At 34.8% G+C, this 20,811-nt stretch overlaps 1 protein-coding gene across 2 annotated transcripts; it reads right to left on the bottom strand.

The window, feature by feature from the left end:
- Positions 1-1,741: 1,741 nt before the first annotated feature.
- LOC121378239 (protein phosphatase 2C-like domain-containing protein 1) lies at positions 1,742-19,825 on the bottom strand. 2 transcript variants are annotated; one of them, XM_041506317.1, is made up of 7 exons: positions 19,779-19,825; positions 16,697-16,893; positions 14,792-15,844; positions 13,139-13,240; positions 11,455-11,678; positions 10,471-10,491; positions 1,742-4,183 (listed from the first exon to the last, which is right to left on the bottom strand). In XM_041506317.1, the coding sequence occupies exons 2-7, from the start codon at positions 16,884-16,886 to the stop codon at positions 3,653-3,655; spliced, it is 2,121 nt and encodes a 706-aa protein (XP_041362251.1). In that variant the 5' UTR covers positions 16,887-16,893; positions 19,779-19,825; the 3' UTR covers positions 1,742-3,652. The 2 variants fall into 2 exon arrangements, with proteins under 2 accessions (XP_041362251.1, XP_041362252.1); XM_041506318.1 differs by lacking the exon at positions 10,471-10,491.
- Positions 19,826-20,811: the final 986 nt, after the last annotated feature.

Below are 20,811 nucleotides of genomic sequence, written 5' to 3'. Positions count from 1 at the left end.
ACCTTCAACTTTGACAGCATGTCATGTGACTTTCTTGTATACAGTGATGTTTATTTGTGTGTTTTTTTTAAATATGGAACAATAAATAAAAAATTTGGTGTAGTTTACATCATCAATCTAATACACTCTGAAACTTATTTGGTTATAAATTTTTGACCCTTAAATTCTTTTGAGTAGTATATATGATGAGACATGTTTCATTGAATACACACCCACCTGACTTTTCACCAATGTCATTTTGAATTCACTGACTTAATGAGAGATCTCTCCATCTCAATGTATCGCTTGAAACAATCAAACAAATAACTAAAAAAGATTTAAAAAGAACTTTGAACAATTTTATTGTTGCAATATTTTAACAATAAAATAACATGTTAATTCATACAATATTTTGGCATAATGAGTGCAGGTAAAGATCCTGTAGCAGGGTATATAACATGTAGCCGCATGATCAAGTGCTTGAGTTCTGGCAGAAAATGTGAATTTTAACAACCTGAACCCCAGCACACGTAAGTCCCATGGTTCACTGCCTGTCCATGATCTACAACAAACCAGTGGATCTTGTATTTGATCAGCGCCTCAGTCTGTTTTGTACAACTATAACAATCACACAAACTATAACGATCTTACAAACTCTATTCAGGTTTTTATTGTGAGATAAAGGTAACTTACTATAGCATACTTAAAACAGAAAATCAGACTAATATTAAAATAAATAGTATTTATTTGAGGCAACTCAATCTAATTTATGTTCACTTTTCTAGTTATTGTTTGTTTCGGTTTTTTTAAACTTAATCTTCTGATTCATTATTAAAATAATTAGTTGGTGTTACGGTAAAGTACATTTGTCTTTACCTCATGGAAAATTACAAAAAGTAGCATGATCGTATTGTGCACATCATCTTTTGAGGATTTATGATGTGAATATCACGAGGTTAACATTAGCATACATAAAAACAAAAAAGTAGATACAAACTTACTAAACTAATACAACTAAACGGGTAAAAATTGGCTGAAATTTCTGTTGGACATTCGGTCTGGAAGCTACAAATTCTACTGGACTGAATCAAAACCTGCCGGACCAAACATGATCATAAAGTATAAATGTAAAATAATCGCCGGTCCGACAGGATGGCAGGCTAAAATATCCTCCGGTCCATGGTGATGTTGACAGGCAAAAACTGGCTAGGATGGCAGTATTTCGACCCCTGCTAAACATTTTTAATATATAAAAAAAAAATATATATATATTTTTTTGTATACTGAGAGAGAGAGAGAGAGAGAGAGAGAGAGAGAGAGAGAGAGAGAGAGAGAGAGAGAGAGAGAGAGAGAGAGAGAGAGAGAATAATATATGAGTGGCTGTTAAGATACCATTTATCTCATAACGAGTTGTTTTAAAATGTATCTAATGATCTAACGGACACAAATATATTATTCTATTTCTTACATATCCTCAAAAACCAGGTTTTAAGCAAATTTTAACATCTTTTTCGACTAAAAGTTATTTACAGCTGTTGCACTTGCAGCTAACTTATGCATCACAGACACACGATTGTCAGGTTATCTATATGTCACAGTGTAATCTATTTCCACTGTGTTGTTTTTCATTGGATGTATAGCACTGGTGACCTGGTCATCACCTAGGAGCAGCCAGTCGTATGCCTTGAAATTGTTAACACATGTACATGTGTAAACAACCCATGTGCTCTCAAAAATAAAACATGGGTGTTCTCACCAACGAGTGTGTAAGATATATATATATATATATATATATATATATAAATTAGTAAACTTGTTAAATATAAACTAAACAGTAGACATAAACACTCAATTTATTCAACACTAGATATATACACTACACATATTTAATACTGACACAGCAAACTGAGATTTAAAGTTACAACCATTTTGGCACAACACTGTTCAAGTCTGTTAAACAAGTGGATTAATACTAATATGTAAAATACACTAAAGAAAAGATGAGGAAAGGCTGCATGTACAACCACAACTTGAACATAGCACCCCACTTTCCCCTGTCACATGAGAAGCCATATCTAATCAGAGTATCGGATACTACTTCCTGTAAAACCACATGACTTGATGATAACAGATGTAACAAGTTAGTACAATGTTAAGGCCAATGACCTTAGTTATTAGCCAGTGTAAAATAATTTCGCCTATTGTAGCTTTTTTTTCCACCATTACCTCACACATTATGTCAGATTTTACTTAAATTATCAATTTTGGCAAATCCAACCTAGTACAAAATGAATTTCAAAAAAATAAAAACTGGTCAGTGAAACCTTTCTAAACAGGACACCCTTGGGATCAAGTACAATGTTTTAGGCAGTATTTAGTTTAAAGACACATGGCCGAATTTACAAACATGTCTTTCTTAAATGCAAGTATTGTAAATGTATCTAATTACACATGTATAAGACATAAACAGGAATTGTAAATGTATCTAATTACACATGTACAAGACATAAACAGGATTTGTAAATTCAGCCCGTTATGTTCTGTACTCAGGGGCGTAAATATGGAGTTTCGGGTGGTGCAAAAACAAAATAGAAAAAGGTCCACTTGGTTCATATTCGAACCCCCCCAGGTCCAGATCTAGTTTTCAGGGGTTTCACTGTACCTAAAACAAATTGGGTCGGTAGAATTAATCTGATTAAATCAATATTTTAATTCAAGAGAAAATAAGGCACATAACATTCTGTACTCAGATTTAAATGGATTTGAATTTTTAAATGTATTTTGACAGGTATTTATTACCCCTTGTGATAAGTAATTGAGGGATATAGCATCTTGCCCTTATGTAGGTCACCACTCTACCAACTTCATTTCTCATTCAATTTTTATCAAACTTCGCATATAGGAATAGGATCAAGTGACAAAGGTCATGGTCACTGTTGTTAAAAATAGAAATTTTATCACCACTCACCTAACTTCATTTCTCATTCATTTGAAAATCAGTCATGGTTAGCTGATTCATATGTTAAACACAAAAGAATCAGACATTATGATCAGGGATAGCTCTGGCACTCATCAAATTCACCAATTGCGAATTTCTAAAACATTTGGCAAATTTTATTTTAATTCGGCGAAATAAATGATATTTTGTTTTAAAAAATAACCCAGTTTTTGTATCAGATAAATTGGCGAAATTGTTTGCTTACCCAGAGCTAGCCCTGATGATGTAACGAAATGTCAACAATTTCATTTTACAACTAGATTTCAAGATCAACTGCATGTTTCTTTATTACTTTATGAGTTGACAGTACCCAGTGACATGCCATGTCGAGGTGACCTTTTATCTGGGAACAATTAATAATATACAATATTTAATAAGTGAAGTAACCTGTCTCTGCCCACATGTGCCCTTTCCCCTGTCCTCTCTCCCACCCTCCCACACCAAAAAAAAAAGAAGAAAAAAGATGAAGAAGAAAATAATATTTCAAAATAATCCAGTGGATTCTCAGACACCACACCCTGGAAACATCATCACCATGACAGTGATGTTGTCAGTGGATTCTCAGACACCACACCCTGGAAACATCATCACCATGACAGTGATGTTGTCAGTGGATTCTCAGACACCACACCCTGGAAACATCATCACCATGACAGTGGTGTTGTCAGTGGATTCTCAGACACCACACCCTGGAAACATCATCACCATGACAGTGATGTTGTCACGTGACCCTGCTAACAGAGAAGCCTGTATGAGATGTTCTGCCATCGATCTCGCTAAATCTCGCCGAATCTCCTCCTGAGTCTTCTCTTTGTCACTCGACAGATCGGAATGAACGGGGATGGACACGTGGTCACCGTCGGCACTGAGCTGCACATCATCATCACCCACGTGACTGCCAACCTCCGTTTTGAGGTCGGCCTCAATAGTGAGCATGTCCTCACTGCGACCAGAGATGTTCTCACTGCGACCAGAGTCCAGGTTTTCAACTGGAGTTACATTCTCCTGCACTGAGACCGATCTCGATCTTTCGGTGTCCTGGCTGAGTGTGGTTCTGGTCTCATCAGTGTCGGACTTTGGTGTGAGATCAGTGCTAGCGAATGATGTTCTCCTGTCACCTAGTTCACTTTGACCAGGCGGGTTGAGGAGAGGCTTGATGGACTCACACATTTTACGTGGGGCAGGAATCTGGTGACTAGGAAGCAGCTACAAACAAACAAAATGGGTTATGATTTATTTAGGACACTACATACATGTTATATTTTTTATGGCATATATATAAAGGTGCATATTTATATAATGTATATATTTCTCAGAATTCTGACAAAAGGGTCCATGCCAAACTACAGTGATAACCCATGGATCCCCAATCTGGATTATAAAAACATACTTTTAAACTACAAAGGGCACTTTTTCATGCACACACTAGCTGCAGCCTTATGAATCACATCTTACAATTGGGAAGTCCAGAGCAGATTCGTTTTTAAAAAGATCAGTCCTAAGTGACGGTGAGAGATTTAATTATTAATAGCCCAGCCATATTTAATGTGTTGGTAATCCTTTTTTGATTAATAGATTAATAGGTACTGGGTTTGCCTCCCGATAACGGCTCCCATCTAGAATGAGTTTAATGACTGTGGGTAGGTATAAGGCCAATACACTGACATCTCTCTCACTAATGACTAACCTACTATCCTGGACAGACAGTCCAAATATTTGAGATGTGTATGCCCAGGACAGCATTCTTGAATCATAACTGGATATAAGGATGAAAATAACTAAATAAATTAATCTTTTACTATATATGGTATGTCAGCTTAGGTTAAATACTGTAAATCAGGAAATGTTAGCAAGCATAAAATGTTAGCGAATTTTACAAGATGCTAATATTTCATAATGCAAAATTTAAAGAGACATACAACAGACTGTTAAAAACCCCGTTTGTGTGATTGTTTTGTCTGTGATTAACTGAACTCACAAAAATGGTTACATATTATTGATTAAACCAAAAGGATAGCAAACAACAATAGTTAGTATGTACATTACTGCAATTTTCTACAAAATTTAAGTTGTCTGCAAGCTGCTTAAAGGAGGTGACAATTAAGGCATTTGGCCTGGTATGCATATTCAACGATATATAATGCACATTATTGCTTAATATCAACAAGTATAATCATATAGTTAATTAATAAAACAGTTAAATGTGATGGCTATTATATATAACGGGTGCAGCCATTTTGTACCATCCTAGTGAATACGCCCTCTGGTGAGCTGGTGGTGACGTAATACCTAACGTGTCACGTCAGGAATTAGTCTTCGAACTGAAGAAACAAAACATACCTGATTTTTGCAGATGCATCGCAGTGTTTTGTAATTATATCCATCCTAGTAAGCCAGCACCAATTATATATTATTTTTCAATATAAAATAAACAACCATTGTCAAAGTGGTGAAATAACTGTATTATGTTTCGTACATAAATTAACCCACGTACTGAAACAATAATCGGAGTGTTTTCTTGGTTAATTGGTCTTTTTTTTCCGTGGCCTTTCTGTGGTTCCTGATTGGCAGGTGTATATTCAGACGGTCCCCAAACAAAGTGTCTAGACACACTAAAAAGACATGCCTCTTTTATGAAGATCACAGGGTATTTTGTGATAACAGCACGGATACACCTCAAATCGTAATGAACATTACCAACCGCCCTGCTTTATTACTGTAAGTAATTCTGTAAAACCCTTAATTAAGTAGACTTTCCCATCTAAAATCACAAGACTGACCAATTACGTCGTCCCAAAGAAAAGAAAAGTATCACTTGGGTATCATGAGTGGTATTTTTTGCTCTAACGTGCCCTACCAATAGGCCTAATAGTATGCATTTTTTCTTTGGATTTAAAAAAAAAGAAAAATACTATAACTCTATTTCGTTCTATTGATGTAACCGGAAATATATTTAATTAAATAATGTATTATACTATCACGTCGTTTATGTTGTTTTACAAGTCAGGTTGATGAAAGCGAAGCGCATTGTCTTAAATTAGAGCGTTTGTTTACACTGTGCATAGAGAAGATGGACGGAGCTGACGCCACTTTGCTCCAAGCTATACCACCGGACGTCACAAAAACGAAACAAAATGGCTGCCCCCAGTTAGCAGGAATAATCATGTTTTTTTATTAATTCTAAAATTACGCATTTTTCATTTGTTAAAGTGTCAGTATGTGTTGGTGGTCCGGGTATGCATCTTTCCAACACATAAATCTCTTGTTTGAGTTTACTCTACCTTTAACATCAAGATTCGTCTAAAACTTTATTTCAGCTGATCCTACAACTTAAGCTTATTGTGTTTTTTAGGGTCTGATGCAATGTCCTTGCTAAAGTTCTATGTAACTTATTTGGATTTCGCTAAATGTTAAAATCACTAATATTTTATGATTTACAATATCTGATAGGTTATCTCTCTGACAGACATCACACTGAACTGTTTATGACTGCATTCCCCCCGGACAGCTACATTACACCCACTTCACATAGACATGGTCCAGAATAACAATTTAAAATGTTCACTTTAATAAATATTATAACTCAGTATTACAGTAAAATATCATTATATAAAATATTGATAATGGCAACATGCATGGTTATAATAGCAGAATAAACATTTCATCAGACAGTTCATAAACACCAAATATATATTTAATATAAACTAATATAAATAAATATTGTAAATATGTATCAAAAAATTCAATACTGATATATAGAGACAGAAATACAGAGACAGACAAAAGCTCAGTTCTTAAGATTTATGTTTCTAGTTTCCAAAGTGATTTTATTTGTGTGATCTACAAGGTTATAAAACAGCTGAACTGTCAAACAAAAGCCAACCGTTTTAAACAGAGGCTAACTCCTTGGCTGAATTCACTATGCCATGGTTGTGGGTATTATATACATGTATATATATACAACATGAGTTGCCATTAGATACCATTCATCTTACAATGAGTTGTTTTAAAATGTATCTAACAAGCAAAAGCGAGTTGAATACATTTGTAAATAATGAGTTGTAAGATAAATGGGATCTAACGGACACAAATGTATTATTATATTTCTTACATATCCTAAAAAACCATGTTTTAAGCAAATTTTAACATCTTTTTCGACTAAGAGTTATTTACAGCCCTAGCTTGTAGCTAACAGACAAATGATTGTCAGGTTAAACATATGTCACAGTGTAATCGATTTCGATCATGCTGTTTTTTCATTGGATATGGCATTGGTTACCTGGACATCACCTAAGAGCAGCCAGTCGTGACATATATCCATTAATTATCAGAACAGACAGTAAAATAAAACACATTTTTAAAGACTGTAAACATACACACATTAATTATCAGAACAGACCGTAAAATAAACACATTTAAAAAGACTAAAAATGGCAATCTGTATTCAGTGTCTTAGGTGGGCATATTTGATTATGCTCCATGGATGGCTGCTGAAAACAGTTTTGACAGTATTTAAATATCACACTGATAACGTGACAAATGATTGTCAGGTTAAACATATGTCACAGTGTAATCGATTTCGATCGTGCTGTTTTTTCATTGAATATGGCATTGGTGACCTGGACATCACCTAAGAGCAGCCAGTCGTGACATACATCCATTAATTATCAGAACAGACCGTAAAATAAAACACATTTTAAAAGACTGTAAACATACATACATTAATTATCAGAACAGACCATAAAATAAATACATTTAAAACGACTGAAAATGGCAATCTGTATTCAGTGACCACCTGTCCTAGGTGGGTATATTTGATTATGCTCCATGGATGGCTGCTGAAGACAGTTTTGACAGTATTTAAATATCACATTGATAACATGCCACTACCATTAGTAGACTATCTATAAACGACATGTACATACTATATCTAAATATCTACACAGGGTAATTCTACATGTAAGTACTATATCTAAATATCTACACTGCGTAATTGTATCTAGTACTGGTACTCTTCTACAAGTGTTTATTTGCTTCCTATCTGACAACTTCTGTAATACTATCTGACACTACTCAATGTGTATCAGTTTTCTAATTGCCTACATTCAACAATCCAGGAAGTCGTTCGCCTATACACTAAAGTGCAATGAAACATATCACCATATAACTGTTTAGCACCTAATTACAAATTACTAAAATGGATTCACATCCAATTATACATCTAGGTATTTTATTACCAATTATGATATAAATATTTGTCAGTTTTCTATATAGTATAATTATTGGGGAGTGGGGGTGGCGTTTCAGGCAGAGACTGTAAACAGTATGAAAATATAAATGGGTTGGTCTATACACATTTTGTTTAAGTGTGTTTGGTTGGATTGTTTTGGGGGGATTTGTATCCTCCTTCTTCCAATTTAATAAGGAAGAAAAGAAAAACAAATTACACATTTCACAAGGAAAGTAAAAATGATCTTTATGAATAAATAGACCAGTCTTAATTTGGCACATAAAAAACATACCGTATACCATAATGTAGAAAATGTAATGTGAAGTCAGCAAATAGACAGATATAAAATACATGTATTATGAAATATCAACATTATTACTGTGTATGTTGTTTCTTGGTATTTAGTATTTTATTAAATGTATACCAAAATTAACAATGCAGTGGAGATTGCTGCATAATTTTTTTATTCTTCACAGCATTTTGTTTTTTCTGCTAAAATTATCCAAAATTCACCGGTCATTTTTCAAGAGTCAAATGTGTGTACGATTATGTCACCTGTCATTTAGCTCCTGATTCTGTTCTATTTTAATTCCATAATGCTCTAATACACATCTCAGAGGTCCTAATTCTCCACACAGTGTTGCAAACCCTCCACTCACCCCGTGCTGCCTTATTTCCAGCAGATTAAATTATTTTTAACATGACATATTTATTTACAAAATAACAGCAGGCCATATTTTACTTCCTATTTCGAGCCATGTATTTGATTTTTTTGTTTGTTAAGATATAAAAAAAAATCTTTATTGTTAAAAAAATATATACTTTGTGAACTGAAAACAGATTAAAAGTAAATATTGAAACAGTAACTGCATCGTTTATATTACTAAGTATCTGAATCTCAGTGACATCAGGCATGGTCAGAAATGCACTGTAAATTAAGTGAAATCCAACTAGATCATTGAACTCTGTTGACTGTTCATAGCACATGCATTGCAGGGACCACTGTATTAAGTCTGACTTTGAAGACGGCGGTTTTTGTCGTCTTCTAGGTCATATCAGAGCTGAAAACATGTTAATGGTAAAATTGCCATGGAAAATGCAATAGACACCATTTTTCCAAAGCATTCTTTTCGGCCATGGTCATTTTCCTAATTGTAGGGGTTGAATTAACCGATGCCTGATACCCATATTAAAAGTACTACTTTTGCTACTATGTTTATCAACAAATTAATGACAGCCTGTTGCGCTGGCCAAGCCAACTAAAGCTGTTGTAATAATAAAATGAAAATTCCTAAATTAAAAATCTTAATAAATTATTTTGTAGATTTTCATTTAACATCTTTCTTCACTCAGTAGTACAGGTAGAGGTAAAATATAACTAGTAATTACCAAACATGACATGGTCAGATTCACTAATGTGCTGCTTTAATTGAGGGAGGATCTATAGTTTATTAAAGTAGCATATTATGGTAAGCAGGTCCTCGTTTCCACTTTAGAAAACAAATGGAATTGTGTATAGGAAGAAACGAATGATTCAGACTACCATAAATAAAAACCAGGCTAGGTGCAGATTGATGTCAAGAAACAAAAAGAAGGTTTGAAAGACTGTGTGTACAGTTTACCTCATTCTGTAACAAAGACATTTACAGAAATAATATTTTGTGAAATATATAATAATGGTATAAATATTTTGACAATTAAAATTAATAATGTATACACAAAATATAGTTTTTGAGATTTATTTTTAAAATATATGGATTTTTCCAGTTGTCACTTTTGTTACTGCTGCAAGCAAGAAAAGTTAAGAATTAAAACATTTGTACCTCTCATGTACTTACACTGTTAGAGAGATTGTTTACTCTTTACATGTTTCTTGTTTGCAAAGCAATTATAAATATATGACCTACAAGAGACCCACAAAAGAATAAAATGGCTGTAGTGTTAAACAAAAGCCAACTGCTTTTTAATAAATTATAATTATTATTTAATTCATTATAGGTTGCCTTTCTACAAATAAAGGGAACAAATCTTGAACAGCTTTCCTGTTTGGAAAATAGTGGAATTTTGTGTTTGGAAATAAAACACCCAGAGGCTAGGTGTACATCAAACTTATTAATTACTGGCTTTAAAACATGTACAAAGAAGAAAAAGAAGAAGAATGAGTTTGGTACAAATGGCTGACAACAGCTACACTGAGGCTAACTACAGAAAAGAGAGACAAAAAGATAGAGATGGAACTGCTACACAATATCAAAATGTTTACCTGTCTTATCTTGTGAAAATGCTTTATAAATAAAAGATAATCAAGTGTGTGTGAATAATTTAGTGAAAGAAACAAAAAAACTTTAATGAATATTTGTATTGTTTAACCTAATTACACAATTACACAAAGTGTTTCATATTTGGAGGTAACCAAGCCATAAGATAATAATCTACTGTTATTATGAATTTATAGTAGAATAACTGAAATTATAAATCTATCATGGGTGACAACAGTACATTTGTAACCACGATTATTCTACTTATCATACAGTGGACTGTCCAGACCAGCGTCTGCTAACTGGGATATCTGTGTAAACGGTCATGATCACAGAGTCCCATTCAGGGAGTATTCTGCATATACATGATGATCTGATGGAGGTGGAGGTGGTCATGATGAAGATCACGCTAGCTAGACAACTCAACACTGAGATTAAAGGGTGAGTATAACAAACTTTGATGATGGTGACCTCAACTATGAACCTTAACTCTGAGATTAATGGGTTGATATATAAGAAAACCTGATGCTGATGCTCATTTAAAGGGTAGTGTAAGAAACTTTGATGATGATGATCCTGGCTAGACAACTCAGTTAAACAGTTAGTGTCAGGAACTTTGATGATGATGATGATGATGATGATGATAATGATGATGATGATGATGATCCTGGCTAGACAACTCACAACTCAATTAAAGAATTAGTGTAATGAACTTTGATTATGATGATGATGATGATGATGATGATGATCCTGGCTAGACAACTCAATTAAAGAATTAGTGTAATGAACTTTGATGATGGTGATCCTGGCTAGACAACTCACAACTCAAATAAAGAATTAGTGTAAATATGGTGACAATTGTGAATGTCTCCTAACATTATATATAAACATATTTATTATTGACTGTTTTTGATTTGTTGGATTATAAAAAAAAATTTATAAACATATTACAAAAAAATACCTTCAAAAGAAAAGAGACAAAAATGTACCTTCAAAAGAAGAGAGGTCACTTCCTGCACATTAAAGACCTCCCAGACGCCATGGCTGGCCAGTACCAGGAACTGAGCATACTGGTCTATCGGCACGCACAGAGTGTGGGGCTCAACCACAATGCACTTCTTAAGACTTACGTCACCATGATTACCAAGTCCACGGGTTGTTGCTAAGATACCATTTACCTGACAGTCCCGTGAACTCTCACTGATGGTCCCTCCTGTCAAAGTCAAAGAAACAGAATAATAGTGTAATCACACCTTAGCACATTGTTTAATCAGCAGAAGTTGGGTGAAAAATGTATGGTACCTACGACACATATTCTAGAACAGCGGTTCTTACAGGCTTTTTAAACCTGTGGCCCAAAGGAGCTAATTATGACTCTGTGACCCTTTCCTCCCCCCCCCCACCCTCATGACAGTATTTTCCAGTGACCTTTGCAATCCCCTAAAACCTTGCATCCCTTCCAGTTCATAAAGCATTTTTCTAATGAATAAAAGAACTCACTACGTATCACAGAAGCTAGTCTTACAGATTAGTATATATATATATATACTTTTTCCCACAGACAGTTTTTTCATTTATACTACATCACTGGCGTAGTAAGCGGGGGCCAGAGGGGGCATGTGCCTTCCACACTTTTTAGCAGCATCGATGTTTTTTATATACATGTATTTATATACATATATATGTGTGTGTGTGCCCCTCCCCCACTTTTGGGCACCTTCCTATGCCCATGCTACATCCATTAGTATACTAGTCATCGAGCATTGGTTGGAATGGGAAATAAGTCAGTGGTATGACTGAGGAAAACACTTCTAAGTCTCATTCATCCAAGACAAGCAATATCACAGTTGGTTTGGTTTTGTTGGGACAAAAAACCACACCAGACCTAGTCCTTGGGTTTTCACCGTTTTTGTAATGGAGCAACATGTAAATAAAATGTAACAAAAAACATGTACTTTGATTGAGGAATATACATCTAAAAACACTTCCGGTCCAGATCCAGGCAATACAACCCATGAACAACAAATAGTAATTAATCTAACCGTTCATATGACCACTCTACCATGATGCACACATACATACACAATACAAATACACTGTAAAGTACTTTTAGAACGAACACGCTTACAACAAACTACCAGTTAGAACAAACTGACTGTAAAGTCCTGTTTTTTTCCCCTATATAGGATTAATAAATTTTAATGTATAGAACGAACTATGTATAGCCAATTAACTGTTAAAACAAACCAATTTGTTTGTCAAAATTGTGAATTGTAGGCCTAAATTAGTATGGTATATCTACAATGAACTGATCATAATTTTTATCTTGTTTGTATCTTATCAATCAGTAACATTCACAGCAATGCATCAAAAATGACTGCACTGATATTAATTTTTGAGTTTAAATTTTCAAAATCCAAAATGGCCAACTTCCTGAATGAAAACGGTTAACTTCCGCAAATGTGTATAATGAACTAGGCCTACTTCTATAATGAACCGATATGTCTTGTCCCTTTCAGTTCGTTATAAAGTACTTTACTGCATAACAAAACATTTTTGTAACTTGTGTATTGTGAAATACTGTTGTCATTTTAATATGCTAATGAATACCCAAGCTATATCTCTCAACAACCATGATCCCAGTACACACAACAGACACTCATTAGTTCATACCTGCCTGTATTACTCTCGATTTCTCCTTTTCATTGTTAGGGGTGTGATCTTTTGTCAGCTGGTAACCATGGTTACCACGTACCAAGACTCCATGGACATTACCTGTAAACATTACATACCATAAAATAATATACAGCAAAACGATTTTGTAATTTGTGTTTTGTGAAATATTGTTATCATTTTAAAATACAAATGAATAAATATTGTACATTCAAAATTATTCCTATTGAATTTATTGACAAAGAAATAACAATAAATTGTTAGTGGAGGATAGGGCAAAGTACACATGTGTACATATAAAATGCTATCTGTTTTCATATTAGAGCTAGCCACTGACAATGTAGCTGCTATATTTGAAATGCTCACCATCAACTGTTCATGCAGAAAAGTCTGTCTGGGAAACTAGTCAGGTCTTCTAAAAGCACAAGTTATCAACCCAGAAATAGAAACTGATAAAAGTGGCCTCTAAATATTGCTTTATACATACACAGCTTCATTAAGAAAATGTACTCAAACACATAGTCATATAGTCAGACATCGTTACAATGACCGCCGTTACTAACACATTTACATCATCTGACCACAAACTGTCGGAACAAACGTACATCAATGTTATTCTGTTCATTACACCGGAATTCACATCTTCCAACACAAACAGAGCAAATTAGGAACAAACGTGCATCCAAAGTCTGAAAACACATCTTTACAACAACATTACATAATCACAGATGCCGTAGCATGTTGGTAGTATACACAGCCATTTGGCATCCTTGATCTCATCGTGAGCCGACAGTGTTACATGATGTCCGAGTTACCAATGTCAGCTAAATTTGTAAACATGTATTGCTTTTGAAAATAAGCCTTTAGTCATTCAATTAAAGGATTAACTTCAAACAATCAAGTCTACTATTTTATGACATTATGTAAACAAAGTAGGTACCAATTGTAGATGTTGTTAACTAAGAAATAATTAGAATGACAGTGAATGTGTCTTGATTAATAATTATATATTTAATAATAGTCTGTGACCAATCACCGTCAGTGGGGCCCACTGAAGGGGATCGGTCAGACCATTATGGGCCATTTCTCATTCCAGCCAGTGCACGACTGGTATATCAAATGCTGTGGTATGTGTTATCCTGTCTGTGGGATGGTGCATATAAAAGATCCCTTGCTACTGATGCAAAAATATAGCGGGTTTCCTCTCTAAGACTATATGTTTAAATTACAAAATGTTTGACACCCAATAGCCGATGATTAATGAATCAATGTGCTAAAGTGGTGTTGTTAAACAAAATAATTTTTTAACGGCAATTTTGATCTAACGACAATTTTGATCTAACGACAATTTTGATATAATGACAATGGCAATTTTGATCTAACGGCAATTTTGATCTAACAGCAATTTTGATCTAACGACAATTTTGATATAATGACAAAGTGACCAAGGGACGAAGGTGTTTGTTGTAACGAGGTCTGACTGTACATATTTATATGTAGGCTATGTTTTTATATTTAACAAAATATATCATGAAGGAAGTTCGATTATAAATGAAGGAAAACAAAAATAGAATAATTAATTCTGTCTATGAATTTGTTAAAGTGATTAACTTTTCTTGGGATTTTTTTTTTCAAACTTTAAATTAATTTTACCAGCATTTGCAATGTGTATCAAGCCCAGTTGTATTGGATCCTCATACAAGTTAGTTCCCTCTTCCATACACTGGTTGGAGTTGTCTCCCTCATCTGTGTTTTGAATGATGGCTGTTAATGCTGAACATCCACTCCACCGCACCTTGGAGCATTCATCCTTCCCATAAGACAACAAAATGTCCAGGAATTCATAAACCTTTTTGAAGGCTTCGGCAATTTTTGGCTGCAAAGGATGTTTGGGAGCTTTAGTTTTCTTTTTTCCTTTTAGAGTACGAGACGATGAATTTTCAATACGCTGGATCATCTTTTCGTACTTCTCCTCACACAAGTTTATAATCTGCTGCACTATATTTACACCCTCTACAAAGTTACTCAATTCTCTCTCTTTCGAGTCAGGGTATTTAAATTCATAACCGCAAATATCTGTCGCATCTTCCAGTATTCGTGTTGGATTCGTTTCGGAATCGAATTTTGCCATTTCGTTCAGCAGTAGGTAATGTAACGTTGATGCTGCTACTTCAGCAGCAAACCGCCCATGATGGCCGTCAAACAATCCCACATAACATTTGTTCTTATCGTCCCCAAAACAATCTTGATACACGCGGGTGTCCTCCATGCTACCTTTCCACCGCTCATTGGGACTAGCACAAATTCCGATGGCATCCACACATTGGGGACTACACGACAGGGCCACACCCTGGACTTTGGTGTTGACTGGTTCCCGCACTGCCCGATACTCCTCAAAAGTATCTTCCAGGTTAGACTTGATGATTTCATACGCATCGTTTATCACCTGGACCTGTTTTGGTTCAAAGGGTACATCTGTGGCTGATGCCTGTTTTAAGAGTTGTTTGATGACCATGTTGCGACGTCGCAGCAGGGCCTCATTGCTATGTGGGGTGCTGTTTCCCTTGTACTTCAACACACTCAGTGCACTGTGGTAGGCCCGGTGCTCCCGCAAGGCAATGAGGTCGATGTGGATGGCACACCGGTCACATCTGATGGTGATGTCTGGTCGATTGGTGAATTCTGTCATCAGAGTCTCAGGGGTATCTGAAACAGAGGAATGATCTGTAAGACACAAGGTGATGAGAGAACAGGCAGCTGTGTTGATGTACTGAGAATAGCCAAATACTGTTAAGATATCAGCTTTATCCTGCGACGGTCAGAATGCTGCGAAGCTCTCTATCAAGACTCAGTATTACTAACTTACACATGTACCTGATCTGACAAAGCCTTGAAGAACTCCATCTGGTTCTGAGTAACAAGACTCAGTATTACTAACTTACACATGTACCTGATCTGACAAAGCCTTGAAGAACTCCATCTGGTTCTGAATAACAAGACTCAGTATTACTAACTTACACATGTACCTGATCTGACAAAGCCTTGAAGAACTCCATCTGGTTCTGATTAACAAGACTCAGTATTACTAACTTACACATGTACCTGATCTGACAAAGCCTTGAAGAACTCCATCTGGTTCTGAGTAACAAGACTCAGTATTACTAACTTACACATGTACCTGATCTGACAAAGCCTTGAAGAACTCCATCTGGTTCTGATTAACAAGACTCAGTATTACTAACTTACACATGTACCTGATCTGACAAAGCCTTGAAGAACTCCATCTGGTTCTGAGTAACAAGACTCAGTATTACTAACTTACACATGTACCTGATCTGACAAAGCCTTGAAAAACTCCATCTGGTTCTGAATAACAAGACTCAGTATTACTAACTTACACATGTACCTGATCTGACAAAGCCTTGAAGAACTCCATCTGGTTCTGAATAACAAGACTCAGTATTACTAACTTACACATGTACCTGATCTGACAAAGCCTTGAAGAACTCCATCTGGTTCTGAATAACAAGACTCAGTATTACTAACTTACACATGTACCTGATCTGACAAAGCCTTGAACCTTGAAGAACTCAGTCTGGTACTGGGTATCAAGACTTGGAGGTTCTGTGATGATTTCTATTTCCTCTTCCTCTATTTGTGAGATGGGTGTCTCAGACAGTGTTCCCAGCCCCGGGGACAGAGACATGTCGGGCATGGGTGAACCTGAATGATTATCCTCAATTTCCATGCTGATGCTGAAAAAAAAGACATACATGTTTAACGATACAGCAGCCCATTTGAAAAAAAAGCCATTTGGAAAGACACAGTAAGAGAGTTAGATGGACATTTGGACAGTTATCACACTCTCTTACTGTCAGAGACCAATCTATATAAATTCTGCACACTTGCTGCCTACCAAACGGTAGTCAAGGATTCTCGCTCTAATACAACAACAATACTATGTTGACGTGAAACACCTTCGACCGAGGCCGGTTTGTAGATACATGTGCGCAAGTCAAAAACAGGCTTTGTAAATTCAGCCCATAGTTGTCAAAATGTCTGTGCTTGGCACATCGTCACCAGGTTATAATATTGTCCTTTTTTCCCCATGGCTGGAGTATTTCAATAAAGGTATGCTTTGCCAGTTTTTAATGACTGGCGATGAATATTAATTTTTATATTAACATTTGTTTGCCAAGTTGTTTTTGTTTTTGTTTTTTGATTTGGCTGTTTATGCTGTGTAAGAAAAGAAATTGACAAACTCCACTCATAATTTCTATAATTTCTTATTTTTTAATCATTTTTCATTCACTGATCCCCTGTTTACTATTACAAAGTTATCCATATTAAATATACTGGCATGCAGTTTAGAAAAGAACAACACATTGTATAAATATTATAAGCTTATCAGAAGAGTAAATAAAATATAGAAATTTTGTTACAGTTAGTATACATATACTTATATTTATGTGAGTTCACTAAGGAGAGAGAATGCTGGTCAACTCAACCCAAAACCAACTTGCCCCTACCAACTCGCCCAAGTGTTTGTACAACTTGCTCCAAACTTTACTGTCCGTAAATAATTGTGAAGAAATTGAAAATCGACGTCTACAACTTTGGTGTGATTTTATTTATTAATATTACAGTGAAACTTCGTTATTATGATCACTTATTAAATGGTTTTATATTGGGGAGATCCTAATATCGAATAAACAATGAACTGTTAAGATTATTTTAACAACATTTGCAAGTTTTAAAGGAATGATCTGGCAAGGCTTTTGGACTTCGACATATTCAACAATATTTAATGCACATTATTGTTATATTTAACAATATTTAATGCATATTATTGTTATATTTAACAATATTTAATGCACATTATTGTTATATTTAACAATATTTAATGCACATTATTGTTATATTTAACAATATTTAATGCATATTATTGTTATATTTAACAATATTTAATGCACATTATTGTTATATTTAACAATATTTAATGCACATTATTGTTATATTTAATTAATAGAACAGTAATGTTATGAGTTAACTAAACAGTGTGGGGCGAGCTGACCAACTGCTGAGGCGAGTTGGTTTTGGGGTGAGTTGACCTGCTCCCAGGAGAGAAAAATGAAATAAAACATGTCCCATGTTACTATAGCTGTATTTCTATCAATTCTATGGAGACAGCATACAATATTTTTATACATGTATTTGGAAAGTCTGCAACTATGGCATTCTGCTACAAAATGTCTATTTTATTAAAACTATATTAATGAGACGTAAATTTCCAAAACATCTAAAGAAAATAGAAGAAATGTGTATCATGTTGATGATTTATTCTACATGTATTCTAAATAATTCAAAATTATGGTCTCTTGTCATCATCTTATAACATTGTTTACTAATGCAAAATACAAAATCAATACACTTTTAATAAACTTGAAGTTGTTTGTTTTCACAAATATGTGAATAATGAATGTGCTTAAATATTAAAGGGACATACCCTAGTTTTTAAACACTATGACATATTTTTCACTATTAGAGCCGTTTGTGATCACTGAAATCAAACATTATTTATATTTTATTGTTTAGATTATCCATTTCCGTACAACTGGAGTGTTTCTTGTTATCCTGGTGTTCCTAATACCACAAAATGTTATTTTTTTTCATATTTTTAAAAACGCACATGCATCTGAGAAGTAGCTGTTATGGAGTCGTGTTTTAGTTTATTTTTAAGGGTATTTCAACATCACAGACTCTTGTTTCACTCTATTTTATCCAAATTTGTTACATGTTTGTAAATTAACCAAACTTAGTGTCCATTTTTACGGGTTGAAACTAAACTCTAGGTGAAAATTATGCCTTAGTGTTTAAAAAATAGGGTATATCCCTTTAAAATAAAGTGACTAATTTTTATAAATACACCCATTGTAATTTTAATAAGAATATTCTGTATGGCAAGTTAGATATGTAACAGATAATTATTAAACAATGTGGGGGGATACCATTAACCTTAAAGGGACATTCCTGAGTTTGCTGCATTGTAAGATGTTTCCGACTAATAAAATATTTGTATGATTAAACTTGCATATTAAATATATTTTCTTGTTTAGAATCTCAGTGTTTGTATATTCAATGTGTTTCTGGTTGTCTTAATATTTGTAAGAAGCCCAAACTGGATTTTGTCTTCAAATAATTCTGTACTACGAAAAAACTATATTTTAGGAAATATGATGAAATTTAACCTAATACAAATACCAGAACGATCAGAAACACGTTTAATATGCAGCCACTAATATTTTATGCAGAAAAATATATTTGATATGTAATTACAATCGTTAAAAAGTCTCCGTTAGTCGATAGCATCTTAAAAAGTGCAGCAAACTCAGGAATGTCCCTTTAAGAAAAAGTTTTAAAACCAGTATTAATGAAATAAGGTGGGCGGGGTAGATTAACTGGGGACGAACAGCGTATGGAACAAAAATGTCTGGTACATTATTATCCTTTTTAATAAAAAAAATTTAACTAAGTACAGGTATACATATAGGACAACATCTAGTAATAATAATAAACATCTAAAGTTGTCATAATTACAAAACTAATTATTAGCAAACGGATTCAATAGTGTATCACATACGCCAAGTGTCGTATCTAAGGAAATGTAAACACAGGCTATTCCGTTTTCCACCCACCAAATTTAACTGTTCTCTCATCTTGATCCGCTTCGCGCTTTCCTTGTAGCGTAGCGTGTTACACCAAACAGTGTATTTGTAGGTTCTCTTGGACCAAATCATTTCCCATGGCAGATAAGTTAACATAACTGATTTGATTTATTGAAGACCCGTAGGCAGAGACGCATTCGAGTATTTGGTGCGGTTAGGCCACTAATATATTTGCGCACCCCACCCATGAGCATTCGCAGGAATTTTTCCGGGGGGGGGGGGGGGGGCGAGAAGAGACATGTTGGCTATGGTCAGCCATATGAAGGCATGGCAAAAGTGAACATTTGGGGAGGTAGGTGATTGATTGAGAGTTTCTGTGGGGGTTAGGGAACATGGTCTCCCGGGAAAATTGAAAACTAGTTTTTATTAAATGCCTTTTCCTACATTGTACTAGTAAAATTCATAATTACAAATGCTGATAAATCAACACTTTACAAATGCATTGTTCACGATGTGTAACATTTGTATATACAAGTGTATTTGTTGAATATATAAACACCACAGTTATGTACTAAATTGTTATATCAAATGAAAGAATTACTTGCAATGAACAGCTGTACGATCCAATCAAGTAAATCGTTACAATTGCAAATATCGTGAATAAAAAACAGTCGAATTACTATGAAGGACTTTGTATTTATACATGTAACTGAATTTGACCCATTTGATAGTAGTTCAGTACTGGAACTGGAACTCTATTAACGTGCCCATATCCAACTTAGGTTCAGGCACGCCCACCCTGGACTTAGCCTCTGACTTCGCCATTGACCAATTCAGGGACAGGAGCGGGGGTGTGGGGGTGGGGGGGGGGTGGATAAGTTTGAGGTGGGCAGAATTTGGAATGAAAATTAGTAGGTTAAAAAAGTACCATGTCTGGTAAAATTGAGGCCAAATAAAAACAATTTAGACTGCTCATCCAAAATTGAAGGTGATTAGAGCAATTTAGAC

Source organism: Gigantopelta aegis, chromosome 8 (genome assembly GCF_016097555.1).
Source record: "Gigantopelta aegis isolate Gae_Host chromosome 8, Gae_host_genome, whole genome shotgun sequence".
In the NCBI taxonomy this organism is placed as follows: Eukaryota; Metazoa; Mollusca; class Gastropoda; order Neomphalida; family Peltospiridae; genus Gigantopelta; species Gigantopelta aegis.
This window is presented reverse-complemented; position numbering and strand designations above follow the sequence as displayed.